The sequence below is a fragment of the Pristiophorus japonicus genome, chromosome 15 (assembly GCF_044704955.1).
Source record: "Pristiophorus japonicus isolate sPriJap1 chromosome 15, sPriJap1.hap1, whole genome shotgun sequence".
NCBI lineage: Eukaryota > Metazoa > Chordata > Chondrichthyes > Pristiophoridae > Pristiophorus > Pristiophorus japonicus.
In genome coordinates, this window is record NC_091991.1 from 170,719,193 (window position 1) to 170,744,893 (window position 25,701).

Below are 25,701 nucleotides of genomic sequence, written 5' to 3' on the forward strand. Positions count from 1 at the left end.
CCTGTACAACTGTAGCAACACCTCCCTGCCCCTGTACTCAAATCCCCTTGCTATGAAGGCCAACATGCCATTTGCTTTCTTAACCGCCTGCTGCACCTGCATGCCAACCTTCAATGACTGATGTACCATGACACCCAGGTCTCTTTGCACCTCCCCTTTTCCTAATCTGTCACCATTCAGATAATAGTCTGTCTCTCTGTTTTTACCACCAAAGTGGATAACCTCACATTTATCCACATTATACTTCATCTGCCATGCATTTGCCCACTCACCTAACCTATCCAAGTCGCTCTGCAGCCTCACAGCATCCTCCTCGCAGCTCACACTGCCACCCAACTTAGTGTCATCCGCAAATTTGGAGATATTACACTCAATTCCTTCGTCCAAATCATTGATGTATATTGTAAATAGCTGGCGTCCCAGCACTGAGCCCTGGGGCACTCCACTAGTCACTGCCTGCCATTGTGAAAAGGATCCGTTTATCCCGACTCTCTGCTTCCTGTCTGCAAACCAGTTCTCTATCCACGTCAGTATATTACCCCCAATACCATGTGCTTTGATTTTGCACACCAATCGCTTGTGTGGGACCTTGTCAAAAGCCTTTTGAAAGTCCAAATACACCACATCCACTGGTTCTCCCTTGTCCACTCTACTAGTTACATCCTCAAAAAATTCCAGAAGATTTGTCAAGCATGATTTCCCCTTCATAAATCCATGCTGACTTGGACTGATCCTGTCACTGCTTTCCAAATGCGCTGCTATTTCATCCTTAATAATTGATTCCAACATTTTCCCCGCTAATGATGTCAGGCTAACCAGTCTATAATTACCCACTTTCTCTCTCCCTCCCTTTTTAAAAAGTGGTGTTACACTAGCTACCCTCCAGTCCATAGGAACTGAGTCGATAGATTGTTGGAAAATGATCACCAATGCATCCACTATTTCTAGGACCACTTTCTTAAGTACTCCGGGATGCAGACTGTCAGGCCCCGGGATTTATTGGCCTTCAATCCCATCAATTTCCCTAACACAATTTCCCGCCTAATAAGGATATCCTTCAGTTCCTCCTTCTTACCATGTCTTGAGGTTGTGAAAGGTGCTATATAAATGCAAGTCTTTCTTTTCTGTTTTAAGCTATAGGTAAAGTGTTTGCAGTATATTACAATTTAGCATTTTTCATTTCTGTGTATTTGTTTAGTATACAACTATCACGGTATTACAGTTTGTATATTTGTGTTACAACTCAGTATATAATAGTTTAGTATATAGTCATTTAATATATTTAGTATGACAGTTCCATTTACAGCAGCTCATTATACTGCAGTTCAGTTTTCGACAACTTACTATTAAATTTAATATATTATTTGTGTGCATGAGCTCAGCCTATGACAGTTAATCATATTAGTTTTTTACATTACCACAGTTCAGTGCCTGGCAGCTCACAACGACATTTGCATAATGTATTAAAACATCTCGAGGCACTTTGCACAAGAGTATGGAAAACTCAAAATATTCGAGTGGGTGACGAAAAGCTTCCTAAGGAAGGAGAGCGACTGAGAGGAAACTGGGGGAGGGAGGTTTCACTGGGTGGGACCCAGACAACTCTGCTGGCTGGCAGTGGTGGGGCAATGGGAGGGGGCAAGATGCCAGAGGAGTGACGAGCTTGGGGGCAATAGGGCTGAAGTAGATTATGGGTGTAGGATGGGATGAGGCCATGGAGGGATTTAACAACGAGGACAAGGATGGTGACCAAGGTAGCAGGCCAGTGGGGCTCAGCTTGGGTCAGTGCACGTGCAGTAGGTTTTTGGACGCTGAAGTTTATGGCGGGTGGAGACTGGGAGGGCCAGCAAGCAGGGAGTTGGACCAGTGAAGTCGGGAGGCGATGTGTAAGGGAAAGGTTTGAGCTGCAGAGGGCTGAGTCCGGGACCGATGTGGAAGTAGTTTTTCTTTGTGATGGGCAGGATATGGGATCTGAAGCTCAGCTCGGGTTGGAGCAGGCTCTGAGGTTTGGTTGAGGTGAGAGATGGGCTGGGGAAGGGGATGGAATCAAAGGCGAGGGAACGGAGTATGCAGCAGGGGCCAAAGACAGTGAACTGGATTTTCGGCTTTGCCGATTTCGGGGCAGTAATGGTGGCGGGGCGGTAAAGTTTGCGCCTCAGTCAGCTAAATTGGGCAGCTGGGCCCTGAGTGTGGGACGGAGCGCTAAGGGAGGCGTTCCACACCTCTCTCAGGGCGCTAGGCTGGCTGAGCGACCACAAATCCCGAGCTAAACAGCCGGCCCGGGAGCGCTCTGGGAGAAACTAACCCACCAAAAACATTCCCAATACATTGGCCATGCCACCAGAACATAAATCGCAAAAAAAAAAGAAGAAACAATCACACTTACCTGAGCTGGACATTACTTATCTCACTGCAGTAGCTACACGGACCGCCCGCTTTCCCAAGCGGTCCCAGCAGGGGGCGCTGCGGGGCGTAGGATCGGGTGGGAGCCAAAAATCGATCCGGTGTCACAACCAGGGGCATTGCACACCGGTTCGCCTCTCCCCGGCAGTAATGCTCCGTGCCCCGCCGAAACTGGCCCCGAAAACCCCGGTGGGGCGCTGGGAGCTGGCCGCCGCCATTGCCGCCCCTCTGGGGTGAAAACAGAGGCGAACAGCACCGGAAAATCGAGCCCAATGGTTCTACGGACTGAGTGTTCGGAGCGATTCTCCAGCGCTAAGGACACGTTCATAGAGACACAAGACTTTTAATAATATGCAAGGTTACTTGGACTGTACCAGTAACCCACCTCGGAGAATAGTGGTTATGTTACTGGACTAGTAATCCAGAGGCCTGAACTAATGGTCCGGGAGACGTGAGTTCAAATCCCACCACGGCAGCTGAGGAATTTAAATTCAGTTAATTGAATAAATCTGGAATTTAAAAAAAGCTTGTGTCAGTAATGGTGACCACGGAACTGCCGGATTGTCGTTAAAAACCCATCTGGTTGACTAATGTCCTTTAGGGAAGGAAATCTGTCGTCCTTACCTGGTTTGGCCTATATGTGACTCCAGACCCGCAGCAATGTGGTTGACTCTTAACTGCCCTCTGCGATTCAAGAAGGCGGCTCACCACCACCTCCTCGAGGGCAATTAATGTGGGAAAATGTGAGGTTATCTACTTTGGCAGAAAAAATAGAAATGGAGAAAAATTGCAAAGTGCTGCAGTACAGAGGGACCTGGGGGCCCTTGTGCATGAAACACAAAAAGTTAGTATGCAGGTACAGCAAGTAATCAGGAAGGCCAATGGAATGTTGGTCTTTAGTGCAAAGGGGGATAGAGTATAAAAGCAGAGAAGTCCTGCTACAACTGTACAGGGTATTGGTGAGGCCACACCTGGAGTACTGCGTACAGTTTTGGTCTCCGTATTTAAGGAAGGTTATACTTGCATTGGAGGCTGTTCAGGGAAGGTTCACTAGATTGATTACAGAGATGAGGCGGCTGATTTATGAGGATAGGTTGAGTAGATTGGGCCTATACACATTGGAGTTCAGAAGAATGAGAGGTGATCTTATTGAAACATATAAGATAATGAGGGGGCTCGACAAGGTGGATGCAGAGAGGATATTTCCACTCATAGGGGAAACTAAAACTAGGGGGCATAGTCTCAGAATAAGGAGCCGCCCATTTAAAACTGAGATGAGGAGGAATTTCTTCTTTCAGATTGTTGTAAATCTGTGGAATTCTCTGCCCCAGAGAGCTGTGGAGGCTGGGTCATTGAATATATTTAAGGTGGAGATAGACAGATTTTTGAGCGATAAGGGAATAAAGGGTTAAGGGGAGAGGGCGGGGAAGTGGAGCTGAGTCCATGATCAGATCAGCCTTGATCTTATTGAATGGCGGAGCAGGCTCGAGGGGCCAGGTGGCCTACTCCTGCTCCTATTTTTTATGTTGTTATTAGGGATGGGCAATAAATGCTGGCCTTACCAGTGACGCCCACATCCCAGGAACGAATAAAAACATTTTTTTAAGTGTTTATTTTCACCAGGGTAAACATGTCCGTAGCCAGGACTCTTCATGGTGACTGACTAGATGTGTTACAATCTATGAAAGCTCCTCGTCTGTGTGGAGCTGCTCTTATAAATCGGGGAAGGACTTGGCATCGGCATGGAGAAGGAAATCTTTGTATATTTCATCCTCATTTTAATTCCTTCCTATCTTCTTGGGCGATGTTCCAGCTTGTGTGACCTGCCCGCTAAAGTGGATGTCTTTTGTGGCGATGTGCTCTTTAACGGGTAGAACTCCAATCTGATCTCAGGCAACGACCTTCCTTTCTTTGGCAGCTGTTTTGTTTGGTGCTAATACCTCGAGTGTCTTAAGCTTTTATCTTTGTGGGCCACATATCTGCATACCATCAATAAATAAAGTTTTTTTTTAAGTCCCTGTTCCCATTATCTTGGATTACCAATAAAAAAAAGAAAGACTTGCATTTATATAGCGTCTTTCACGACCACCGGACGTCTCAAAGCGCTTTACAGCCAATGGAGTACTTTTGGAGTGTAGTCGCTGTTGTAATGTGGGAAAAGCGGCAGCCAACTTGCGCATAGCAAGCTCCCACAAACAGCAATGTGATAACCAGATAATCTGTTTTTGTGATGTTGAGTGAAGGATAAATATTGGCCAGGACACCAGGGATAAACTTCCCTTGTTCTTCTTCGAAATACTGCCAAGGGATCTTTTATGTCCACCTGAGAGGGCAGACGTGGCCTCGGTTTAGCGTTTCATCTGAAAGACGGCACCTCGGACAGTGCAGCACTCCCTCAGTGCTGCACGGAGTGTCAGCCTAGACTTGGGTGCTCAAGTCCCTGGAGTGGGACTTGAACCCACAACCTTCTGACTCAGAAGCAAGAGTGCTACCCACTGAGCCACGGCTGACACCATCAATACTAACAGATCTCGGTTTCCCAATACTGAATCAACCCAATCGCACAATTGAACAGCCCTTCTACATCCTCAGGCCCACAAATTTCATCAGGTCAAGCCACCAAATAAGAAATGCAAGCACAATTACTTGGTCCTTTATCTCATTGATGTTTGCGGGACCTAAACCCTGCACAAATTAGCCAAGCATGGAGAAGGAAATCTTTGTATATTTCGTCCTCATTTTAATTCCTTCCTATCTTCTTGGGTGCTGTTCCAGCTTGTGTGACCTGCCCGCTAAAGTGGATGTCTTTTGAGGCGATGGTGCTCTTTAACGGGTAGAACTCCAATCTGATTTCAGGCAACGCCCTTTCTTTCATTGCCAGCTGCTTTTGCTTGGTGCTAATATCTCGGGTTGTTAAGCTTTTATCTTTGTGGGCCACATATCTGCATTACATCAGCGATCAACCTTCAAAACATCTTCATTGGCCATAAAAACGCTTTTGAAAGTCCAGATGCCATGACGGGTCTCACATAGATACGAGCAATGTTCCCTCTAATTCTTTTTTGGGCGCGCGGCCCCTTTAATTTGAATTTCCGTACATGCGCAGTTTTCCCATTTAAAAGCCGGTGAGCCGGCTGCCCGGGAGCTCCAGACCGGTGCCCGGCCGCGCAGCTTAACGGGAACGTTGGATCCGAGTTCTTCCTCTTGAAGTAGGCTGAAGTTAGCTGGGGTTCAAGGGGCTGAGAGCCACATGCATTCACCCCCCCCCCCGCCCCCCCCCCCCCCCCGCAAGGCCGCAGACAGACAGACAGACAACCCCTTGCTGTACATGAATGATCCCAACCACTTCAGACCAAAAAAAAACACCCCCCCCCGCGTCGGCGGGGGAAAATCTGAAATATTTTTTTTAAACCGGAGAAATGTCGGAAACTTTGGCCAAGGTCTGGCAGCACCCCGCGGACAGAGGAAAGCAGGGATAAAATCTCAACTGGTCAGAACCCATTGGGAGGACGATGGGAGGGGGTTGAGTGGGGTGGGGGGGACTGGTTTTCACCGGCGCGCACACACTGGCACACTTGGCTTGAGCCTGCCCGACCTCCTTCACAGAAACATGGTGCTGAGATAGAGGATCAGCCATGATCATATTGAATGGCGGTGCAGACTCGAAGGGCCGAATGGCCTACTACTGCTCCTATTTTCTATGTTTCTAAACACAAGCTTGAACTGGTACTGACAGAAATCAGTAAAAATGCATCCGAAGGTTTCCTGAAGTTAGTTTCTGCGAGACTTGCAGGTCATCTGCTAATCATTGTTCATGTTCTGCTTTTCCTCTTGTCCAGAATAATTTCAGATGGCAGGTTATGCGTTTGACAGACCAGCTGACGGTTGTTCCTGCCTTTTAAAAGCTTTGTTTTGGTTAGTTAGTGACTGGACGCTGGTTTAAAAAAAAAAGTGAACTGATTATAATGATGTTATTACAGTGACGCTGATTAAATCTAACAGTAGTTATTCATAAGCGTACTGACTGATGACAGGTTCTGGGCAAGCTGGCACTCTCAAGGCAGAAAGCTCCGCGACGGTGCAGTCGGTAAATTCCACGCATGGTTCGCACCGAGCCGCAAGGCCGCAGCCACCAACTCTGACCCCTGACCCCTGCCGGGTGAGTGGACCTCGGCCGGAGGAGCAATCAGCTTGTGGTCCCTAAAAATAATCAGCCAGCTCCTGATTGCCCTTCAGCGCACCCTGCTGGAGGGTCCGTGTATGTGCGCCGATGTCCATTCGCCAGGCCTTTTCGGTTTTAAAAGACAGAAAAAAACCAGGCTGCTGAAATACTCTCGGCTGCAAAGACCGGTATGTGGAGAATGCATGGAAACACTAGGACTCTGCAGGCAATCTGGGATTGCGCAGATGTGATTTACTGACTTGGCTGCACCATTTCTTATCATAGAATGGTAGCATAGAAGGGGACCATTCGGCCCATCATGCCTGTACTGGCTCTTTGAAAGAGCTGTCCAATTAGTCCCACTCACCTACTCTTTCCCTGCACATTTTCCGCTTCAAGTATTTATCCAATTCCCTTTCGAAAGTTACTGTTGAATCTGCTTCCACCGCCCTTTCAGGCAGTGCGTTCCAGATCATCATAACTCACTACGTAAACAATAAATTCTCCTCATCTTGCCTCTGCTTCTTTTGCCAATGATCTGTGTCCTCTGGTTACCGGACCTACTGCCACTGGAAACAGTTTCTCCTTATTTACTCTTGTCAAAACCCCTTGTGATGTTGAACACCTCTATCGAATCTCCCCTTCCTCCCTCCTTCCCCTTCCCCAAGACTTAATTACTGGATTAGGGGAGGGCTTATCCTCCAGCACCTCACCCGATGTGGGCGGTTTTCACAGGTGAGCCTTGAGTAGGAGTGCGTTAGTGGGACTATTCGACCACGGGGGGCTTCGCAGTTCCCCCCCCCCCGGTCTCGCACTGAGCACACGGGCAGCTGCCGCACGCCGATCGGGAGCAGACTGCTGGGAGGCTTTGCCCTAAACCCTGCAGCCTGGGCTCCTGCTGCCCAGCTGAGCTCCCTTGCACAGGTTTAACCCTTCCCTGCCAACTGGTTAAAGCAGCAATGGCTGTGTCTGACTTAGCCCCCAAACTGCTGGCGACTCCAGAATGATCTCGATTATAAGCCTGTGACGTGCAAAGATACGTCCTTGCGTGGGGTTCGTAACTCAGGCTACAGCTATACCCGACATTCCTTCAGTGGTGTTCGAGGGGCTAATACGCCCATATAAGGCGAAAGGGAGGAAATCCAAATCTTGATGCAATTGGTTGCATATATCTAAAGGGGGAGGGAGAGTCACACTCCCACAAACATGTGGAATTTTTATATTAAAAATGGGTCATTCTGGGGATTTTAATGCACTTTTTATACTTCACAATTCATTGATTTTTTTTTTCCTCAACCAGTCACCTACCACCCCAAAATGTCACTCCCATTTTACCTAAGAACATAAGAAATAGGAGCAGGAGTCGGCCACTTGGCCCCTCGAGCCTGCTCCGTCATTCAATAAGATCATGGCTGATCCGATCCTGGCCTCAACTCCACTTCCCTGCCCGCTCCCCATAACCCTTGACTCCCTTATCGTTCAAAAATCTGTTTTTATCTCCACCTTCGATATAGTCTCTTTCTCCCTTCTTCCTTGCCAAAGCTCCTGACTTCTGCTCCCTGCCATTTCCTCTTCATTCCCTCCCTTTCTCCTTCCCCTCCTTTTCCTCATTGCTCTTGTAAAGAATTCCTGTGTACAGCTCAGAAGCGTTCCCAATGAATTGTGCAGATATGCCCAGAAGAACAGTAAAATTTATTACAAAAATGATTTTGTCCTTTTCCCCCCTTCCTGCAAGATGCTGTAATGTACCACCTTGATTTACTTAAGTGCCGCTCAATGGAATTATATCTAATGCTACATTCAGAATTGAACACACATCTCAGTTGAGCGGCTTTGTTTGAGAGTTTGCCCTACTTCTGTTTACACTCTAGGCTTAAAGGCACCACGGTCTGTTGTAGTGTTCAGACCTCAGCGGCAGCCCATCTAAATCCTGTGCATATTAATCCGAATGCTCAATCCTACCATCAAAGGATTAGCCAACAATTTATTCTAACTTGCACTCAAATCATGGGGCAATCCATACTGAGTAGATTTGCACAGGTGGTGGCTAAATCCCATGTGACCTGTCAGCCAGGCGCCCAACTTTGCTGGTGTTTTTGCAATACATGGACTGAGAACATTTCTCAGGAAAGTTCAAGAAAGAGTGTTATTTGTGAGCTATTCCCCATTCACCGGCAGTTGGTGAAATAGGCTCGCACAAAACAAAGGGGCAGTTGCATTTTTAACATTTGCTTTACATCTTAATTTGCTTTGCGATCCGTTGAAAAGTACTATTTACCTTTTCCTGGGCACTTCATTCATACAGGTTTTTCGCACCGCTTGCTTTGTTGGGCCGCAATCTCCAGTTAGGATGTGAAACGCAGGCTGGTTTGGATGAAGGCAACCATGATTCTGTCGAATAAAGGCTGCCTTTTTCGATTACCAAAGAGTTCTCATCTGTATTATTCAAGGTTCTCTTACACAATTTCATTGTACTCAAAAGTAGCAGCAAACAACAAAGCAGATCATTCAGACGTGCTACTAGTCCTTTTCTCTTGTGTTCCTTCTCGGGATGTGGGCGTCGCTGGCAAGGCCAGCATTTATTGCCCCGTCCCTAATTGCCCTCGAGAAGGTGAGCCGCCGCCTTGAACCGCTGCAGTCCGTGTGGTGAAGGTGCTCCCACAGTGCTCTTCGGGAGGGAGTTCCAGGATTTTGACCCAGTCACGATGAAGGTTAACGGACGATCTATTTCCAAGTCAGGATGGTGTGTGACTTGGAGGGGAACGTGGAGGTGGTGGTGTTCCCACGCGCCTGCTGCCCTTGACCTTCTAGGTGGTGGAGGCTGTGGGTTTGGGAGGTGCTGTGGAAGAAACCTTGGCGAGTTATAAACAGCTTAATTTAGTTGGCTTTTATAATATGTATCATGTTGGAGGTGTTTGCTGTGTAAGAATCTGGGGGGAGAAATTCGGTCGCGTCTCTGTTACGGTGTTAATCCGGGCGGAGCGATACTTTTAGCGCCTTGAAAAAGTTTGCACCTCCCGACCAGAAATCCGTCAGAATTGGTCAAAGAGCTGACACCAGAGCTCGGGGGGGGGGGGGGCGATAACTAAAGTTTAGTGGACCCATTGCACATGCGCGGAACTTTGAATCAGATCTCGGGAAAAGCTGAGTCTTAAACGCGTGGCATAGTAATGCGCCCATTAAAGTTTTCGAAATCACTTGTTTCCGGCCTGCACTGTTATGTCTGTCTGCCGCTGCACACTCGGAGGCTCACGCACCGCGCTGTGTGCACACGTTGCACTGACTGTGACCGCCGAGGGAAGCGCTTCCTCGTTGCTTTAAGTAGCCGCCAGTTAACGACTCCGCAAGCCTGGGCCCACTGTTTTCCCAGACGTTGTCGTTGGCGGGCGCTCAGTGGGTGTTGCATCAGGGAATGCGTCAGGGATCGGAGCGCTCGCCAGGCGCTCGCGGTTTGTGCCCCCCGGTAAGCCCCTCGTGAACTTTCCGCCGGGGCGCTAATAGCTGAGTGCCCGGCCGCTAAGCTCCAACGCTCGCATTCACGCCCCCTCTGGCCGCTAACTGCGGCGTTAGACAACCGCAAATCCGGACCCTGATACTTGCGCGCTGCTCGTAGAATAATTTAGATTTTTGAAAACGCTGGCCAGCCTCTCAATTTGTTTTTCTGGTTATCAGGATATTGAAGGGGAAAAGGCGGAGGTGCAGGGGCGCCACGAAGAGGAGGAGCTGGCGCCGGAAGTAAAGCGAAAGCTTGAAAGGAAACTGAAGAAGGAGCGTAAAAAGGAAGCGAAGAAGCTGCAGAGGGAAGGTGGTGAGTCGCTGGAAGAGGAGAAGCCACCGCAGTCTTCAGCATGCGACCTCGCGTTGGAATATCTGACGGGGTAAGACCACTGTACAGGCCACACCTGGAGTACTGCAGATAGCTTTGGTCTCCGTATTTGAGGAAAGACATACTTGCCTTGGAGCCTGTTCAGAGAAGGTTCACTCGGTTGATTCTTGGGATGAGGAGGTTGACTTATGAAGATGGGTTGAGCAGGTTGGGCCTCTACTCATTGGAGTTTAGAAGAATAGGAGACTGATGCGGCTCGACGGGGTAGATGCAGAGAGGATGTTTCCACTTGAGGAATCTAGAACGAGTGTTTTGTGAATATTTTGTGTTTTTTTTTCCAGTTCCCCCCCCGCCCCCCCCCCAGGCGTTTCTCGGAACACTCCCGGCCCGACTCTTTAGCTCGGGAGTTTCCCCACGCTAATGCTCAGGAGAGGTGTGTAACGCCTCCCTTAGCGCTCCGCCCCGCTGCCCAATTTTGCTGACTGGGCCACAAACTGTTCCCGGGCGCAAACTCTACTGCCCCTACCGCCCCCCCCCCCCCCCCCCCCCGCCCCCCGAAATCAGCAAAGCCGAAAATGCAACCCCTTCTTTCTATACTCACCACTAGAGGAGAGAATGCTGAGCCAAGCACCCAACCTCGGAGCGAAACGGGCGAGACAATTCGCTTTAGACGAAAACAAAGGTTGCACTTTGAGAAACTCACCTGGTTTCCAGGCTACAGATACACAAACAAAGCTGCGGTGGGGTTAAGTCACGTTGCTGGAGTAAATTTATTGTTGTCTGCAAATAAATCGCCAAGGGCTTGGTTTTACTTTTTGAAATACTACATTTTGCTGCACAGAAGCCTGGGCGGTTTGTGACCAGTTTGTTGCACAATGCTGGCCCAGCGATGCTGTCGCAACTCCATTCCAAACCTCAAGCAGCAGCCAAACAGCATCTAGCTTCCTGGCGCCCGTCAATGGCTAGGGGCGGGAACGTAAGAACATAAGAAATAGGAGCAGGAGTAGGCCACCTGGCCCTCGAGCCTGCCCCACCATTCAATGAGATCATGGCTGATCCGATCTTGGCCTCAACTCCACTTCCCCGCCCACTCCCCATAATCCTTGACATCCTTATTGTTCAAAAACCTGTCTTATCTCCACCTTAAATATATTCAATGAGCCAGCCTCCACAGCTCTCTGAAGCAGAGAATTCCACAGATTTACAACCCTCTGAGAGAAGAAATTCCTCCTCATATCCGTTTTAAATGGGCGGCCCCTTATTCTGAAATGATGCTCCCTAGTTCCAGATTCCCCCACGGGGGGAAACATCCTCTCTGCATCTACCTTGTCAAGTCCCCTCAGAATCTTACATGTTTCAATAAGATCGCAATCTCATTCTTCTAAACTCCAGTAATTATAGGCCCAACCTGCTCAACCTTTCTTCATAAGTCAACCCCTAAATCTCAGGAATCAACCTCGTGAACACAAAGTCACGTGAACACAAAGTCACGTGAACACAAAGTCACGGCATCACTTTCTCATAGCTTGTTAGGCCTCACTGCTTTTTTTTTGGGGGGGGGGGCGGCGGGGGGAAGGGGAGGGGAATGAACTAACCGTCTCCCAGTTGCCATTTTTCATAGAACCACAGAAAATGACCAGACAGAAAGAGGCCATTCGGCCCATCGTGTCCGTGCTGGTTGTAAAAGAGCCACCTTGTTGGGAGATAAATGTTTGCTTCCACTTTGAATTTCGAATGGCAGAGAAAGGAGGTGTATCGGGATTGGCTTGCACTTTCCTTGTACATTCTTCCCTCCACCAACACCACCAAACACGGGTAACTTGCCCATTTACTGTTCCAGGGACCATGCCACGTGCAAGTTGGCCGCTGCGATTGTCCACATGACGGCAATGACTAAACTTCAGAAAGCAACTCCTTGACTGTAGAGTTCTCCGGGAATTCCCGAGGATGTGAGGAGGCACTATGCAAACGCGAGTTCTTTCTTCCTAACACTGCCAGCAACAACTTCATCATAGGCGGTCCCTCGTATCGAGGATGACTCGTTTCCACGCCAAAAAGGGATGAGTTCACAGGTGTTTCTGTGATGTATGTAGCACTCAAATCACTGACTCCACACGGTCTGGTGTTGTAGTAACTGCCGTGACCTTGGTCCTTTATTGTGTAACTCCAGAGTGCCTCTCAGGTGTAGTGGGCAGCCTTTTATACTCTGTCTTGCAGGTACTTTCAGGTCTCCCACCACAGCGCCCTCTGTGGCGCCCCATTGTACTTATACATTTAATGTACTTGGACAATACATAACATCTCACTTCCCCCCCCAGTTCCAAAAGCCATTGCCGGTAACTTCTGCCCTGTTCGTCCTGATTGATTTGTGAGTGTGAGTCCATGACCATCTACTTCCCTCTTTCCCCCCCCCCCACCCCCGGCACCATGCAGTCCTTACATGGGTGATGAAGTACACGAGCATAACCTCCAACAGAAAGCAGGTATACATAGACAGTACATAGTATGGTACATGTAATATGTACAGATGTAATATTAAAAGTTGCAGGTACACTGAACAGTTATTTAATTCCAGCTCCTCTGGGTGTGGTACGGTGGCAGTATACGGCCCCTTTTTGCCCGAGGTAATGGGCTGCGCTGAGACAAGGTATCGCAACTGGTGCGTTGCCTCTGTTCTCAGAAAGTAGTCGCCTTGGCGGCTCATCCGCAGCCACTGAACCATTGCATGAATCACATAAATCGAAAATCGCATTCGTCCATTAGTCATGTTAGTCACGGGTCCATTACCCTTTTACATGTACCTCGTGGTATTAACTCTTTTCGTAATTCATATCCATATTTTAAACACAGTAACCATTCAGCATTAAAATATTAACTCTTATCACAAGTCCGTCGTCCTATATTCACATTGCTCATTTAGACTCGCTCTTGCCTTACAAAAGTCTCTTTGTGGGGATGGTCAACGGTGTAAGGCCCTTTTAAGAATCCCGGGTGCATTTCCCTTTTAAGACACCATCTTGTGTTTCCCACGAGGCTTTCACTGGGCGCCGCCATTTTAGTTCCTCTGCTGGCCTTTGTCTGCAGAGCTCTGCTGCCACGAGGCTCGCCACCATCTTGAGCTCGCTGACAAAGAAGAAAGAAAGTGTAAAATCAGGCTTGAAGAGGGGGAAATTCTGGCCTTGGCTTCAGCATTGCAGGTGGCACAGATAATCCGCACGTTGGTGATGATCCGAGCATATTCATTACAAAAATCATTGTAGGAGGTGCAGCCGCACAGGATGGAAGACTGCGGGTGAATGATTGCATCCTTCGGGTAAATGATGTAGATGTAAGGGAAGTAACACATAGCAAAGCAGCAGGAGCTTTAAGAGAGGCTGGATCGATTGTGTGATTATACGTGTGGAGAAGGAAGCCCATCACTGGAAAGATCTTAGAAATAAAACTTATCGCATTCTCCCGGGTCATACCTGCTGCCGCTGTAGCCTCCTCTCCTGCCGTTGCCATGGCCACCACCACCACCACCGCCGCTGTCCCGGCCTCCACCGTAGCCGCGATCGCCGCCTGACTTCCTCCCCGCGTGGGCCCCCCCCCCCCGATTTGTCGGCCGTCAATAGATTTCACGATCAACGCCTGCTCTTCCAGGGTCTGCTGGTCTGCGGAGGCTGAGGCTGCAGGATTGCTTGAGGTCAGGAGTTCTGGGCTGCTGTCGTCTGCGTGGGGATTTAGACTGCCGACGAACGGCTTCTTCCTCCTCCAGCTCGGTCGCGCTGCTCTTTGGGAACCCAGGGAACAGCAGTCTGTGGAGGAATTGAGTCTTCCCAGCTCCCACGGACCTTTCCCATCCACCTCCTGCCGAGAAGCGTCGGCCCATCGCTTGCAATGACCCACAAAGATAAACCGTGCGTCTCGCCCCCGTGAGATACCTGCACCTCCGCTCTGCCAAGAACAGGAATCAGTTCCCTGGTGTAGGTACGCAGCTTCACCGTGACCGGGACCAGCTCGGGTCGTGCAGCCGGGTTACCCCACAGTTTCTCAAAAGTTCTCTGACTCACCAACGACGGACCCGATCCAGTGTCCACTTCCATACTCACTGGGACTCCGTTAATCTTGACTTCCATAATCACTGGGGCCGAATCGTCGGTACACGTGTACAGTCCAAGCGTCTCATCTTCTTCTGCCTGCTCCTTGCTGGAAAATGGAGCCTCTACCATCTCCTCAGCCACATGGTGAGTCAGGTGTCTCTTACACATACGCTGAAGGTGGCCTTTAATGTGGCAGGTATTGCACGTGTACTCCGCAAACCTGCACCGGTGAGCCCCATGGCTTCCTCCGCAGCGCCAGCATGGTGCTGCTTGATTGGCCCCCCTCAACGGACTCTGAGTTCCAGGACCCCGAGATCCGTGCTCTCTGCCCCGGGCAGAGCCACGTTCTGCAGTTTTGTCCGTGGTGGCCGCTATCCTGTGGACAGTGCCTGCCGGGTTCGAGACCATGTGGATCATCTGCTTGGTGCTGCAAGTCGAGGTCACAAATGCCTGGCTGATGTTGATGGCTTGCTTCAGGGTGACTGTGGGTTCAGTGGGTAGCAGCCTGTGAAGGAGACCCTCTTGGCCAGTCCCCATAACAAAAACATCTCGCAACGCCTCGTCAAGGTGTGTGCCAAAATCACATGGCGCCACGAGTCTCCTGAGGTCCGCAGCATATTTGGTGACATCCTGGCCCTCAGGTCTGCAGTGGTGGTAGAATTTGTGCCGGGCCGTGAGGATACTTTCCTTCGGTTTCAGTTGGTCACGAATGAGTGCGATCAGCTCCTAATATGACTTGTCCCTGGCGCTCGCGGTTGCCAGCGAATCCCTGATGAGACAGTAAACCTCATCGGCACAACTGGAAAGCAATATCGCCTTACGCTTCTCTCTCAGTGCGTCCGTGTTCCCCGTCAGATCGTTTGCTGTGAAGTAGTACTCGAGCCTTTCCGTAAAGGCCTCCCAATCATTGCCCACCGTAAAATCCTTTAACGAGCCCAGAGTAGCCATGGTTGCGTGTAGTTCGTCCGTGTCTTTGTCGCCAATGTGATGTATGTAGCACTCAAATCACTGACTCCACACGGTCTGGTGTTGTAGTAACTGCCGTGACCTTGGTCCTTTATTGTGTAACTCCAGAGAGCCTCCCAGGTGTGTTGAGCAGCCTTTTATACTCCGTCTTGCAGGTACTTTCAGGTCTCCCACCACAGTGCCCTCTGTGGCGCACCATTGTACTTAAACATTTAATGTACCTGGACAATACATAACAGTTTCAATGAAGGACCTAATATTCCAGGTCCCGAACTACATCCTGTGTGTGGATTTTTTTTAACGTGTGGTGGCCGTTGCACACCAGCCACCACATGGGCTTGACAGAGCTAGGTCTTGGTTCAAGATGACTGGAGACCTGCTCTGCTGCGCGGGCCTAGTGTGCACACATATCGCAGTGTGGGCTGGGCCCGTGCTGCCCCTGGGCCCTCGGCTCTTCTGGGCCCCGATCGCGTTACTCCACCATCATGCGCCGCTCCTGCTGTACCTGCCCACGCTCCAATCAGCGACCTGGACCTTGGTATCCTGGAACTTGTACACTGTTCAAATGGTGTCCAGATATGAAACGGACATCAGTCAATCGCAATGAGATTTACTTTACTTCACATCTGTTTATTTTTAAATTGTGTGTTGATTTTGGAGAGCACATTTTTCCATCAACATTTACACAACTCGGTTGCATATATAATTTACGAAAACGGTAATGGAAAAAAATCTGCTGTTCAAATACAGTACACAATAAAAATGTGAAACTACGGTAAATCTCTGGGCAGTTTACTGATGTCAATCTCACAGAAATAATTAATTCACTGACAGTGCCCCCAAATGGGATATTGTTTACAATGGACATTGAAAGCCTATACAGGTGCAGTGTCGAAAATCCAGAGTTCCAGAATCCGTAATGTTCCAGAATCTTCTGCCAGCAACTTAGTCCACGTTCCCGTACCTCGGGAGCCTCTTAGCAACAAGAACAGACATTGATGACGAGATTCAACACCGCCTCCAGTGCGCCAGCACAGCCTTCGGCCGCCTGAGGAAAAGAGTGTTCGAAGATCGGGCCCTCAAATCTGCCACCAAGCTCATGGTCTACAGGGCTGTAGTAATACCCGCCCTCCTGTATGGCTCAGAGACATGTACAGTAGACACCTCAAGTTGCTGGAGAAATACCACCAACGATGTCTACGCAAGATCCTACAAATCCCCTGGGAGGACAGACGCACCAACGTTAGCGTCCTCGATCAGGCCAACATCCCCAGCATTGAAGCACTGACCACACTTGATCAGCTCCGCTGGGCAGGCCACATTGTTCGCATGCCAGACACGAGGCTCCCAAAGCAAGCGCTCTACTCGGAACTTCTTCATGGCAAGCGAGCCCCAGGTGGGCAGAGGAAACGTTCCAAGGACACCCTCAAAGCCTCCTTGATAAAGTGCAACATCCCCATTGACACCTGGGAGTCCCTGGCCCAAGACCGCCCCAAGTGGTAGAAGAGCATCCGGGAGGGCGCTGAGCACCTCGAGTCTCGTCGCCGAGAGCGTGCAGAAATCAAGCGCAGGCAGCGGAAGGAGCGGGCGGCAAACCAGACTCCCCACCCACCCCTTCCTTCAACGACTGTCTGTCCCACCTGTGACGGGGACTGTGGTTCTCGTATTGGACTGTTCAGTCACCTAAGGACTCATTTTTAGAGTGGAAACAAGTCTTCCTCGATTCCGAGGGACTGCCTATGATGATGAGTCCACATTCGTGCCACAAATGCTGCACGCAGTACGGAGAACAGGAGAGATGGGCACTGACCATGAGCACTACCATCTGTGGCAAAATGGGTGAAAGGTCAATCCCAGGTCGTACACGGCACACCCCACGCAGGCTTTCCTACGCATTTCCTACATTACAACAGGGACCACACTTCAGAAAGTATTTCATTGGCTGTAAAGCGCGTTGGGACGTCCTGAGGTTGTGAAAGGCGCTATATAAATGCCAGTTCTTTCCTTCGCCTGCTGAGCTGTGGGAGATCTAAAAGAGGGAATGTGGTTTTGAAAAAGGGCTTTTTAAAAAGCTGTGAATTATGGCAGCTGGCAGATCTCGCTTTGCAGAATGATTTGGAGAGATTTTCAAGATGTGAAGTGATTCACATTCTGGAGTGGGTTGTTTTTCTTTATAATGTTAGGCAAAGAATTCTGTGCGCACTTTAAGAGAGACTCGAGGGGGAGGGTGGGGGATATCATAGTGAGGGCTGTCTGAACTGCCCATTTAGCTTATTGTGGAAAGATTTATGCTTCTGCCCACTTTCGTTACATGTTTATCAAAATAGGCTTAATGTACTCTGCGTGAAGTTAACTAATTATTCAACTGCTGCATCACATTCGAAAAATGGGCCCCGGGTGTTTTTGGGAATAATTGATGCAGCGTAGAACAATGAGCTGGCTAAATGGTAAACTCTGAATAAAACAGCAATTTAAACATGCAAGTGCAGACCAGTCCAAGAGTAATGCCGCCTCTTAAAACATTACTTTCTGTGTTGTATCCAATTAGAATGTCATACACTTGATGAAAAAACTGATAGATTTTCGATGAGATTGGAGATAAGTTGGAAAAACCCCAGGCCCCCCCGAAAATGTTCATGTACAGCAATTTATATGGCGCCATTGAGGTGGTTTAAAAAAACAAGTCCCAAAGCGCTTCGCAGGAGAGTTATCGGGCAAAATTTGACACCGAGCTCACACCCTAGATACTGGCACAGGTTGGTCAAAGAGTTAGGCTGTAAGGATTGTCTTAAAGGAGGAGAGAGAGGCGGAGAGGCTTAGGGAGGGAGTTCCAGTGCCTAGCTGGCTGAAGGCACGACCGCCAATGGTGGAGCGAAGGAAATTGGGGATGCTCAAGAGGCCAGAGTTGAAGGAACGCAGAGGACTCGAAGGAGAGAAGATGTGTGTATGTGTATATATATATATATATATATATATCATTTGCATGGCACCTTCAGTATGAGCTCTGTAAAGACCAACGTTTGAAATCCCAAATTCTGGTGTGGTTCGGGAGTTAGATTAGGTACCTGTTGTAATTGATTATTTTCAGTTAATTCGATATTTGGTCAGATTTGAACTGTTGCAATCCAAAATTAACCCACAAGTCTTTTGTTGAATGATTGGAGGATTCTTTCTAGTTGCTCGTTGGGTTTGCTGCTCACGCTCACAGTTTGACCCACGCCCTCGCTGCAGCTCTGTGCATGCTGCTCTCAGCCTGTGAAGGACAACCTCCAGACTTGTGTCAGCATCGAGAACGCCTTGGTAACAAAACACGGCTATGCTGCTGGCAAAAAGCATATCCTAAGATTCTGTTGTAGGTGGCAGAGGATGAACAAGGAGGGAGAGCAAATGGTAAGCTGTGCGTTGGTGCTTCTTTACAAGAGCAACAAATGGAAGCAAAGCCCAAGGTACTCTGCAGAGTCAATGGGCTGGATATTTGGCCTTGATGTTCATCATCATCATAGGCGGTCCCTTGAACGAGGATGACTTGCCACGAGTTCACAGATGTTTCACTGAAGGACCCAATGTTCCAGTCCTGAGCTCCAACTGAAGGGGTGGAAGATGGCTGTGCGTGGATTTTTTTAACGTGTGGTGACTGTTGCACATCAGCCACACGGGCTCGACAGAGCTGGGCCTTTATCCAGTGGCAAGGGTTGAAGCAGGATGTCTGGGGACCTGCTCTGCTGCACGGACCTAGTGCGCACACATCGCAGTGTGGACAGGTCCGTGCTGCCCCTGGGCCCTCGGCTCTTCTGGGCCCCGTACCCTCATTCGTCACACCTCCGCCACGATCTCTCGCCGCTCCTCCGCCACAAATATTCGCCGCACCTCCGCCATGATCACCCACCAAATCTCAGCCACGATCCCTCATCGCACCTCCGCCTCGATCACTCGCCATACATCCGTCATGATCTTCCCGCTCCCCTGCTGTACCTGGGCCCCGCCGATGTTCCTGCCCACGGCGACCTGGGTCCTGATGACATCACCCACTCGCCCACCTCGAAGCAGTCACACATTTGTGTCAGCTCGCACTGGAAGTTGCAGTGGTATGCCACTCTAGCTCTTTTGTAGCTGTTATGTATAGAAGAACTCCACGAGGCTGAGTACGGTGAGCTAAACTTAGCGTGACCTTAGGCTTCTTTATTACAACTCCAGAGTGCCTAAACAACATGGGAGCCAACCTTTTATACTGGCCCTGCACATGTGTGCAGTTGACCATTAGGACTCCAACAATCGCGCCCTCTGGTGGCAAGTATTACATGGTTACATACATAACAGTAGCCCTGACCTGTGGAGCTGTTCTCTCACAGGTCGGGGGGCCACGATGTTTATGGGGTGATAATAGGGGCAGGGCGGGAAAGTTAGCTACCCGGAATAGTTTAGCTCTAGTATCTAAGTTTGGGAATCTGGGCCCTGAGTCAGGGGGCGCAGCGCTAAGGGAGGAGTTGTTCACCTCTCTTGGGTGCTATTATGGGAATCTCCTGAGCTAAAGAGTCGGGCCAAGAGATGTCTGAGGTGGGAGTGGAGGGGGCGGGAGGGACCTAAAAAAACCCACAAAAACTTAAATATGCAGACTATAGATATACTCTCTGTGTAGTCACAGTATAGCTGCATAAGATGGAGACTTGTTTTCCTGATGTACTATCAATAAGGTTTACACTGTGTATATACTATGCTGGCACCACTAGAGGGTGCAACTGGTTGAGACCGGGGTTTCCTGCCCTGATGACAGGGGCTGTATAAAAGAGGGAGCCACCATGTGGCTGCCTCACTCTGGAGTTATGAATAAAGGACCAAGCTCACAACAGTTTGAGTACAACACATTGCCTCGTGGAGTCATTCATAAGTACATCACAGACATAACAAAAAGATTCCCATAACATTGCCCATGCCATCACAACATAAATCGCTAAAAAAATTAAAAGAAAAATCAATCACACTTACCTTAGGAGTTCATGACTCATCTCTTCGCCGACGGCATGGTTGGACTGCCCTGATTTCCCAGGCGGTCATTGTGGGATGTGCTGTGGGGCGGACGGGTCAAACAGGAGCTCAAACCCACGCTGGTGTCACAACCAGGGGCATTGCACACGGGCACAGCTCTTTCCGGCAGTGCTGCTCAGCGCAGCCACAAAACCCGACTGGAGGATCGCGGCTGCACACTGAAGCCCTCGCTGCCACCATTGCTGTCGCTCCGGGGCAAATCCAGACCATAGAGTCGTTTCGGCATAGCAGGAGGCCACTCGGCCCATCGAGTCCATGCTCTGTGTTGATTATTGATTTGTTTTCCTTTAAAAATAGACCTTTTCCTTTACATAAGAACATAAAAACATAAGAATTAGGAGCAGGAGTAGGCCATTCGGCCCATCGAGCCTGCTCCACCATTCAATGAGATCATGGCTGATCTTCTCCCTCAACTCCACCTTCCTGCACTATCCCCATATCCCTTGATTTCCTTAATATCTAAAAATCTATCAATCTCCGTCTTGAAAATTGAATGACTGAACACCCACAGCCCTCTGGGGTACAGAATGCCAAAGATTCACAACCCTCTGAGTGAAGAAGATATTTCTCATCATCCAGCTCCTAATTGGCCGACCCCTTATTCTGAGACTGTGACCCCTGGTTCTAGATTCCCCAGCCAGGGGAAACATCCTCCCTGCATCTACCCTGTAAGAATTTTGCATGTTTCAATGAGATCACCTCATTCTTCTAAACTGCAGGGAATATAGACCTAGCCTGCTCAATCTCTCCTCATAGGACAATCCCCCCATCCCAGGGATCAGTGCGGTGAACCTTCCTTGCACTCCCTCTAAGGCATATGGGATTGATTCTGTCAACAGATACAGAGTCTGCCTGTAAACTAAGGCTTGATCTCAGAAGATTCCTGTACATCTCACTGAATCCTCAAATAACATTTTATTTACGTTGTGAATATGAAAAAAATCAAACGAAACTCCTGTGCAATGAACATTTGGCCTTTCGACCAACACCAATAAGCAGATGATCTGCTCATTATCACATTGCTGTTTGTTGGAGCTTGCTGTGCGCAAATTGGCTGTCGCATTTCCTGAATTGCAACAGTGACTACACTTCAAAAAAAGTACTTCATTGGCTGTAAAGCGCCTTGGAAGATCCTGAGGTTGTGAAAGGCGCTATATAAATGCAAGTCTCCCGTTGTTTCTTTTCAAAGAAAATATGGCCGTATTTTCCCTTTTATCTTGCTCACCTTTTAAAGAATGTAACCATTGTTTGCAGCTGGTCCAAAAAGCGCAAGGAATGGAGATTTCAAAAGACGAGGCAGACCTGGCTCCTGCAGCACATGTACGACTGTGATAAGGTAAAGCAGCAATATTGAGAAAATGCAAATAAAGTGCCTCTTTAAACTGTGCCAATCGCCAAAGTCAGCACTGTGCAAACAAACCAGATATCATGGAACGTTAAAACGCACTTACCTGCTTAAATTGGATTTAGTCCAAAGGGGCATTTTAGAGAAATCCTTCATTTGTCTGTCTCTCACGACAGCTATACTCCGAGTATCCATAAAAGAGTCATCTCTCTCTGTTTGGACACGAACGCTATTAGCAAAGGAGATTCTTCTGTTCTCCGTAGCTGACAGACTCTGAGCTTTAATAAAACTCTAAACACAAAGAAAAGATAGACCATCGTAAGTCACCAAACAAAAGCTAGCTGTACCATTAAATGGGATTTATGTGTGTATGTGCATGCATGGGGGGGGGGGTGGGTGTCTGTGTGTGCGTGTGTGTGTCTGCATGCATGTGTGTCTGTGTGTGGTCGTGGGCAAAGGTGCAGCGAATGAGGGTACGGGGCCCAGAAGAGGTGAGGGGCCCAGGGGCAGCACGAGCCCAGCCCACACTGCGATATGTGCACGCACTAGGTCCGTGCAGCAGAGCAGGTCTCCAGTCGTCCTGGTTCAACCCTTGCCACTGGACCAAGACCTAACTCTGTCACGCCTGTGTGGTGGCTGATGTGCAACGGTCACCACACGTTAAAAAAATCCACGCACAGGCATCTTCCACCCACTCAATTGGAGTTCAGGACTGGAACATCGGGTCTTTCATTGAAACATCTGTGAACTCATGTGGAAGCAAGTCATCCTCGTTCGAGGGACCGTCTATGATGATGAGGTGTCTCAATGTGTGTGAGTGTGAGCGTGCCTGTGTGTGTGTATCTACATTTGCCCATTTCTCCCCCAAGTACACAAACTAGTTCTCTCGATCAGGAGACCTGGGATGATGGCGTCTCCAAGCACCTTCACGGACGCCGTCAACGCCATTTGCTTGATCGGTTTGTTGGGAGCATGTGGGGCAGAGAGTCCTCCCAGGATAATTTCCCCCCAATCTTTCTGCTTTCGAACCAACCTTTGTTACCTCCCAGTTACCTCCCATGCAGAGAATAAAACTTTCAAGTGCCAGCAGTGGGTAGCACCCTTGCTTCGGAGTCGGCAGGTTGTGAGTTCAAGACAGTTCGCCCAACAGCTCAAATTAAAAAAACTCACCCTTGTGTTTAAATCCCTTCACGGCCTCACATCTCCTTATCCCTATAAACCCCTCCACCCTTTTCTGCCCCGTTATACTGTAGCAGTGAGTGAGCTTTACTGGTCTGATTCCAGCCTGTGGCGATGGTGCTAGTCCCGGTCACTTTAGGAAGGATATGTTGGCCTTGGAGGGAGTGCAGCCTAGGTTTACCAGAATGATAGCCGACACCAGGGGTTAAATTACAAGGAGAGGTTACACCATCTCGGGTTGTATTCTCTGGACTTTAGGGGTGATCTGATCGAAGTTTTCAAGATATTGGCCCTGAAATTCCGGCCTCCCCAGGTCTGTACAGAGTTCCTACGGACCCGGGAAGGCATCGGAAATGGCGGTTTCCGGCGCGCAATACGCATGCGCTGAAAACCAGCATTTCCGACCTGTCAAGTTTCTGGCTTGTGGAAATTTCCAATATTTACACTTACAAATCTCCTCACAAATCTTGCGCCTGAAAAAGCAGGCGCATAGCCTACTTTTACAGGTGCAAGTGTTTTAAAAAAACACAAAAACATACAAAAATAAAGTTATTAAAACATATTTTATCATTAAAAACCCTCCCCACAACGGTAAGTTTAAAAAAAACTTAAAAAAAAAAATCGGGAAATTATTTTTTAAAGACATTAAAAAATTTAATTTAAATGAATGTAGTGTAATTATTTTTGAGTGTTTTGTGTGTTTGGTGCTGTGTTTTGTGTGTTTGGTGCTGTGTTTTGTGTGTTTGGTGCTGTGTTTTGGGTGTTTCGGGCTCGATCACAATCATAGTAATAGGAGTTTAGGACCCTGCGGAACTCCTATTACTATGATACCTTACCTTATTGGCTGCCCAGAGCCATGTGACTCCAGCTCGAGGCCTGCGCACGCGTCGACGTGCACGTGCTGCGAATCTCAGTCGAAGGAGGCCTCAGCATCGGAAGGTCCAACGTGGGCAGCAGCCTAAGCTAGGAGCGTATTTTTTCTCTAAAATGCCCGCAGGAAGGACAAAACAGAATTTCAGGGCCATTAAGGGGAACAGATAGGATAGATAGAGAGAAACTATTTCCGCTGGCTGGGGATTCTAGGACTAATGGCCATAGGCTAAAAATTAAGAGCCAGACTTTCAGGAGTGAAATTAAGAAACTCTTCTTCACACATAAGGACTCAATTTTCCCCGAAGCTTTTTTTTGGGACATACTTGAAGAGTGACGCCCGTTTTCTTTGGGCCCAAGTACGCCAAAAAAAAATGTTCTACGTTTCCCTGTTGGATTTCTTCATTTTGGCACAGCCTAACCTGTGCTTTCGTTTTGGGGTTGGAGCCTTGATATGCGGCAAAAAGATCGGGTTGCCACGGTAACCAGGGATACAATTTGAGCTGAGGCTGCAAAGTCAAACATACAGCCAGCTCACAACACATTAAAATATATTGCTGCAACTTACCTCCAATTATTAAAGTTCCCCCCCCCCCCCCACCCCCGAGCCCCCAGTGCCTAGCCGGTGCAGGTCCCACTTCCCCGCCCCTAGCCCTGGTCGAAGGGCTTGCCGGTCTGCTTCCTTAGCCTGTACCGAGCCCCTTGCCTGTGCCACTCCAGCTCCAGTTCCCACACCACCCCCCCCCACACCCCCGTCAGTTCTGTCCCTATCCCAGGCCGAATGGCCTCCTGGTCTGCTCCCCCGCCCCTAGCCCAGGCCGAATGCCTTCCTCCTTCCCGGTCCCCGCTTCCCCCCCCCCCCCCCTCGCCCCCTTACCTCTCCTGCTGCTGCTGTCCGGGCGTCTGCTGCACTTACCTGCACCGATTTCCTTACCTATGCCATTTCTTTAGCTCTCCAGAAGGTTTTTCTGCAGAGGCCACATACGTTGGCCTAAGAAGAACTGGAGTAACTCTCAGATGGCCAAACTTGCCTAAATGGCCAAACTTGGCGCAGGTGGCAGGTTACGCCCCTTTGGCTGAAAAATAAGTACCTAAAAAAATCGAAACTAACTGAGTTACGCTGGTGCAAATTGATCGGGGAAACTGTGGTTTATCAACTTAGGCTAAAAGAAGCGGCCTGCTAAAAAAAAACGGTGCAAATCCCTGGGGAAAATTGAGCCCAAAGGGTGGTAGAAGTTTGGAACTCTCTTCCACAAATGACAATTGATACAAGATCAATTGCTCATTTTAAATCTGAGATTGATAGATTTTTGTTAACCAAAGGTATTAAGGGATATGGGCCAAAGGTGGGTATATGGAGTTAGATCGCAAATTAGCCATGATCTCATTGAATGGACTCGAGAGGCTAAATGGCCTCCTGCTGTTCCTGTGTTCCTCTGTACTGTGTGTCCCATTGCCAAATGCAGGTGAGCATCAGCAAAGCACCTGCATTGCACCTTCCTTTCTCTCTTTCTCTCTCTCTTTCTCTCTCTCTCTCTATTTCACTCTTTCTCTCTCTCTCTTTCTCACTCTCTCTCTCTCTTTCTCTCTACCTTTCGCTTTCTCTCTCTCTTCCTCTCTCATTCGCTACCTCTCTATCTACCTCTCTCTTTGTTGCTCTCTCTCTCTTTCTCTTTCTTTCTACCTTTCTACCTTTCTTTCTACTGGTTCATTGGTACCCTGTGGTGCCTGAGTTTGTGCCTGCTTTTAATAAGTAACGTGACCACAGGGTACTGCTGCAGATAACTGTAACGAGGACTGCGGTCTCCTGAATTTGGCCTCGATG

At 48.9% G+C, this 25,701-nt stretch overlaps 1 protein-coding gene across 2 annotated transcripts in view; it reads left to right on the forward strand.

Annotated features, from left to right (window-relative positions):
- Nucleotides 1-25,701, forward strand: part of LOC139281246 (uncharacterized protein C7orf50 homolog) — a 435,290-nt gene that overhangs the window by 402,079 nt on the left and 7,510 nt on the right. Inside the window, exons 1-3 of one of the 2 annotated variants that reach the window (XM_070901305.1) lie at nucleotides 9,158-9,276; nucleotides 10,238-10,443; nucleotides 21,737-21,818. In XM_070901305.1, coding sequence (XP_070757406.1) covers nucleotides 9,271-9,276; nucleotides 10,238-10,443; nucleotides 21,737-21,818 — 294 coding nt within the window. In that variant the 5' untranslated portion in view covers nucleotides 9,158-9,270. Of the gene's footprint in view, nucleotides 1-9,157; nucleotides 9,277-10,237; nucleotides 10,444-21,736; nucleotides 21,819-25,701 lie in introns of those variants that run through there. The other variant, XM_070901304.1, reaches the window with a different exon arrangement.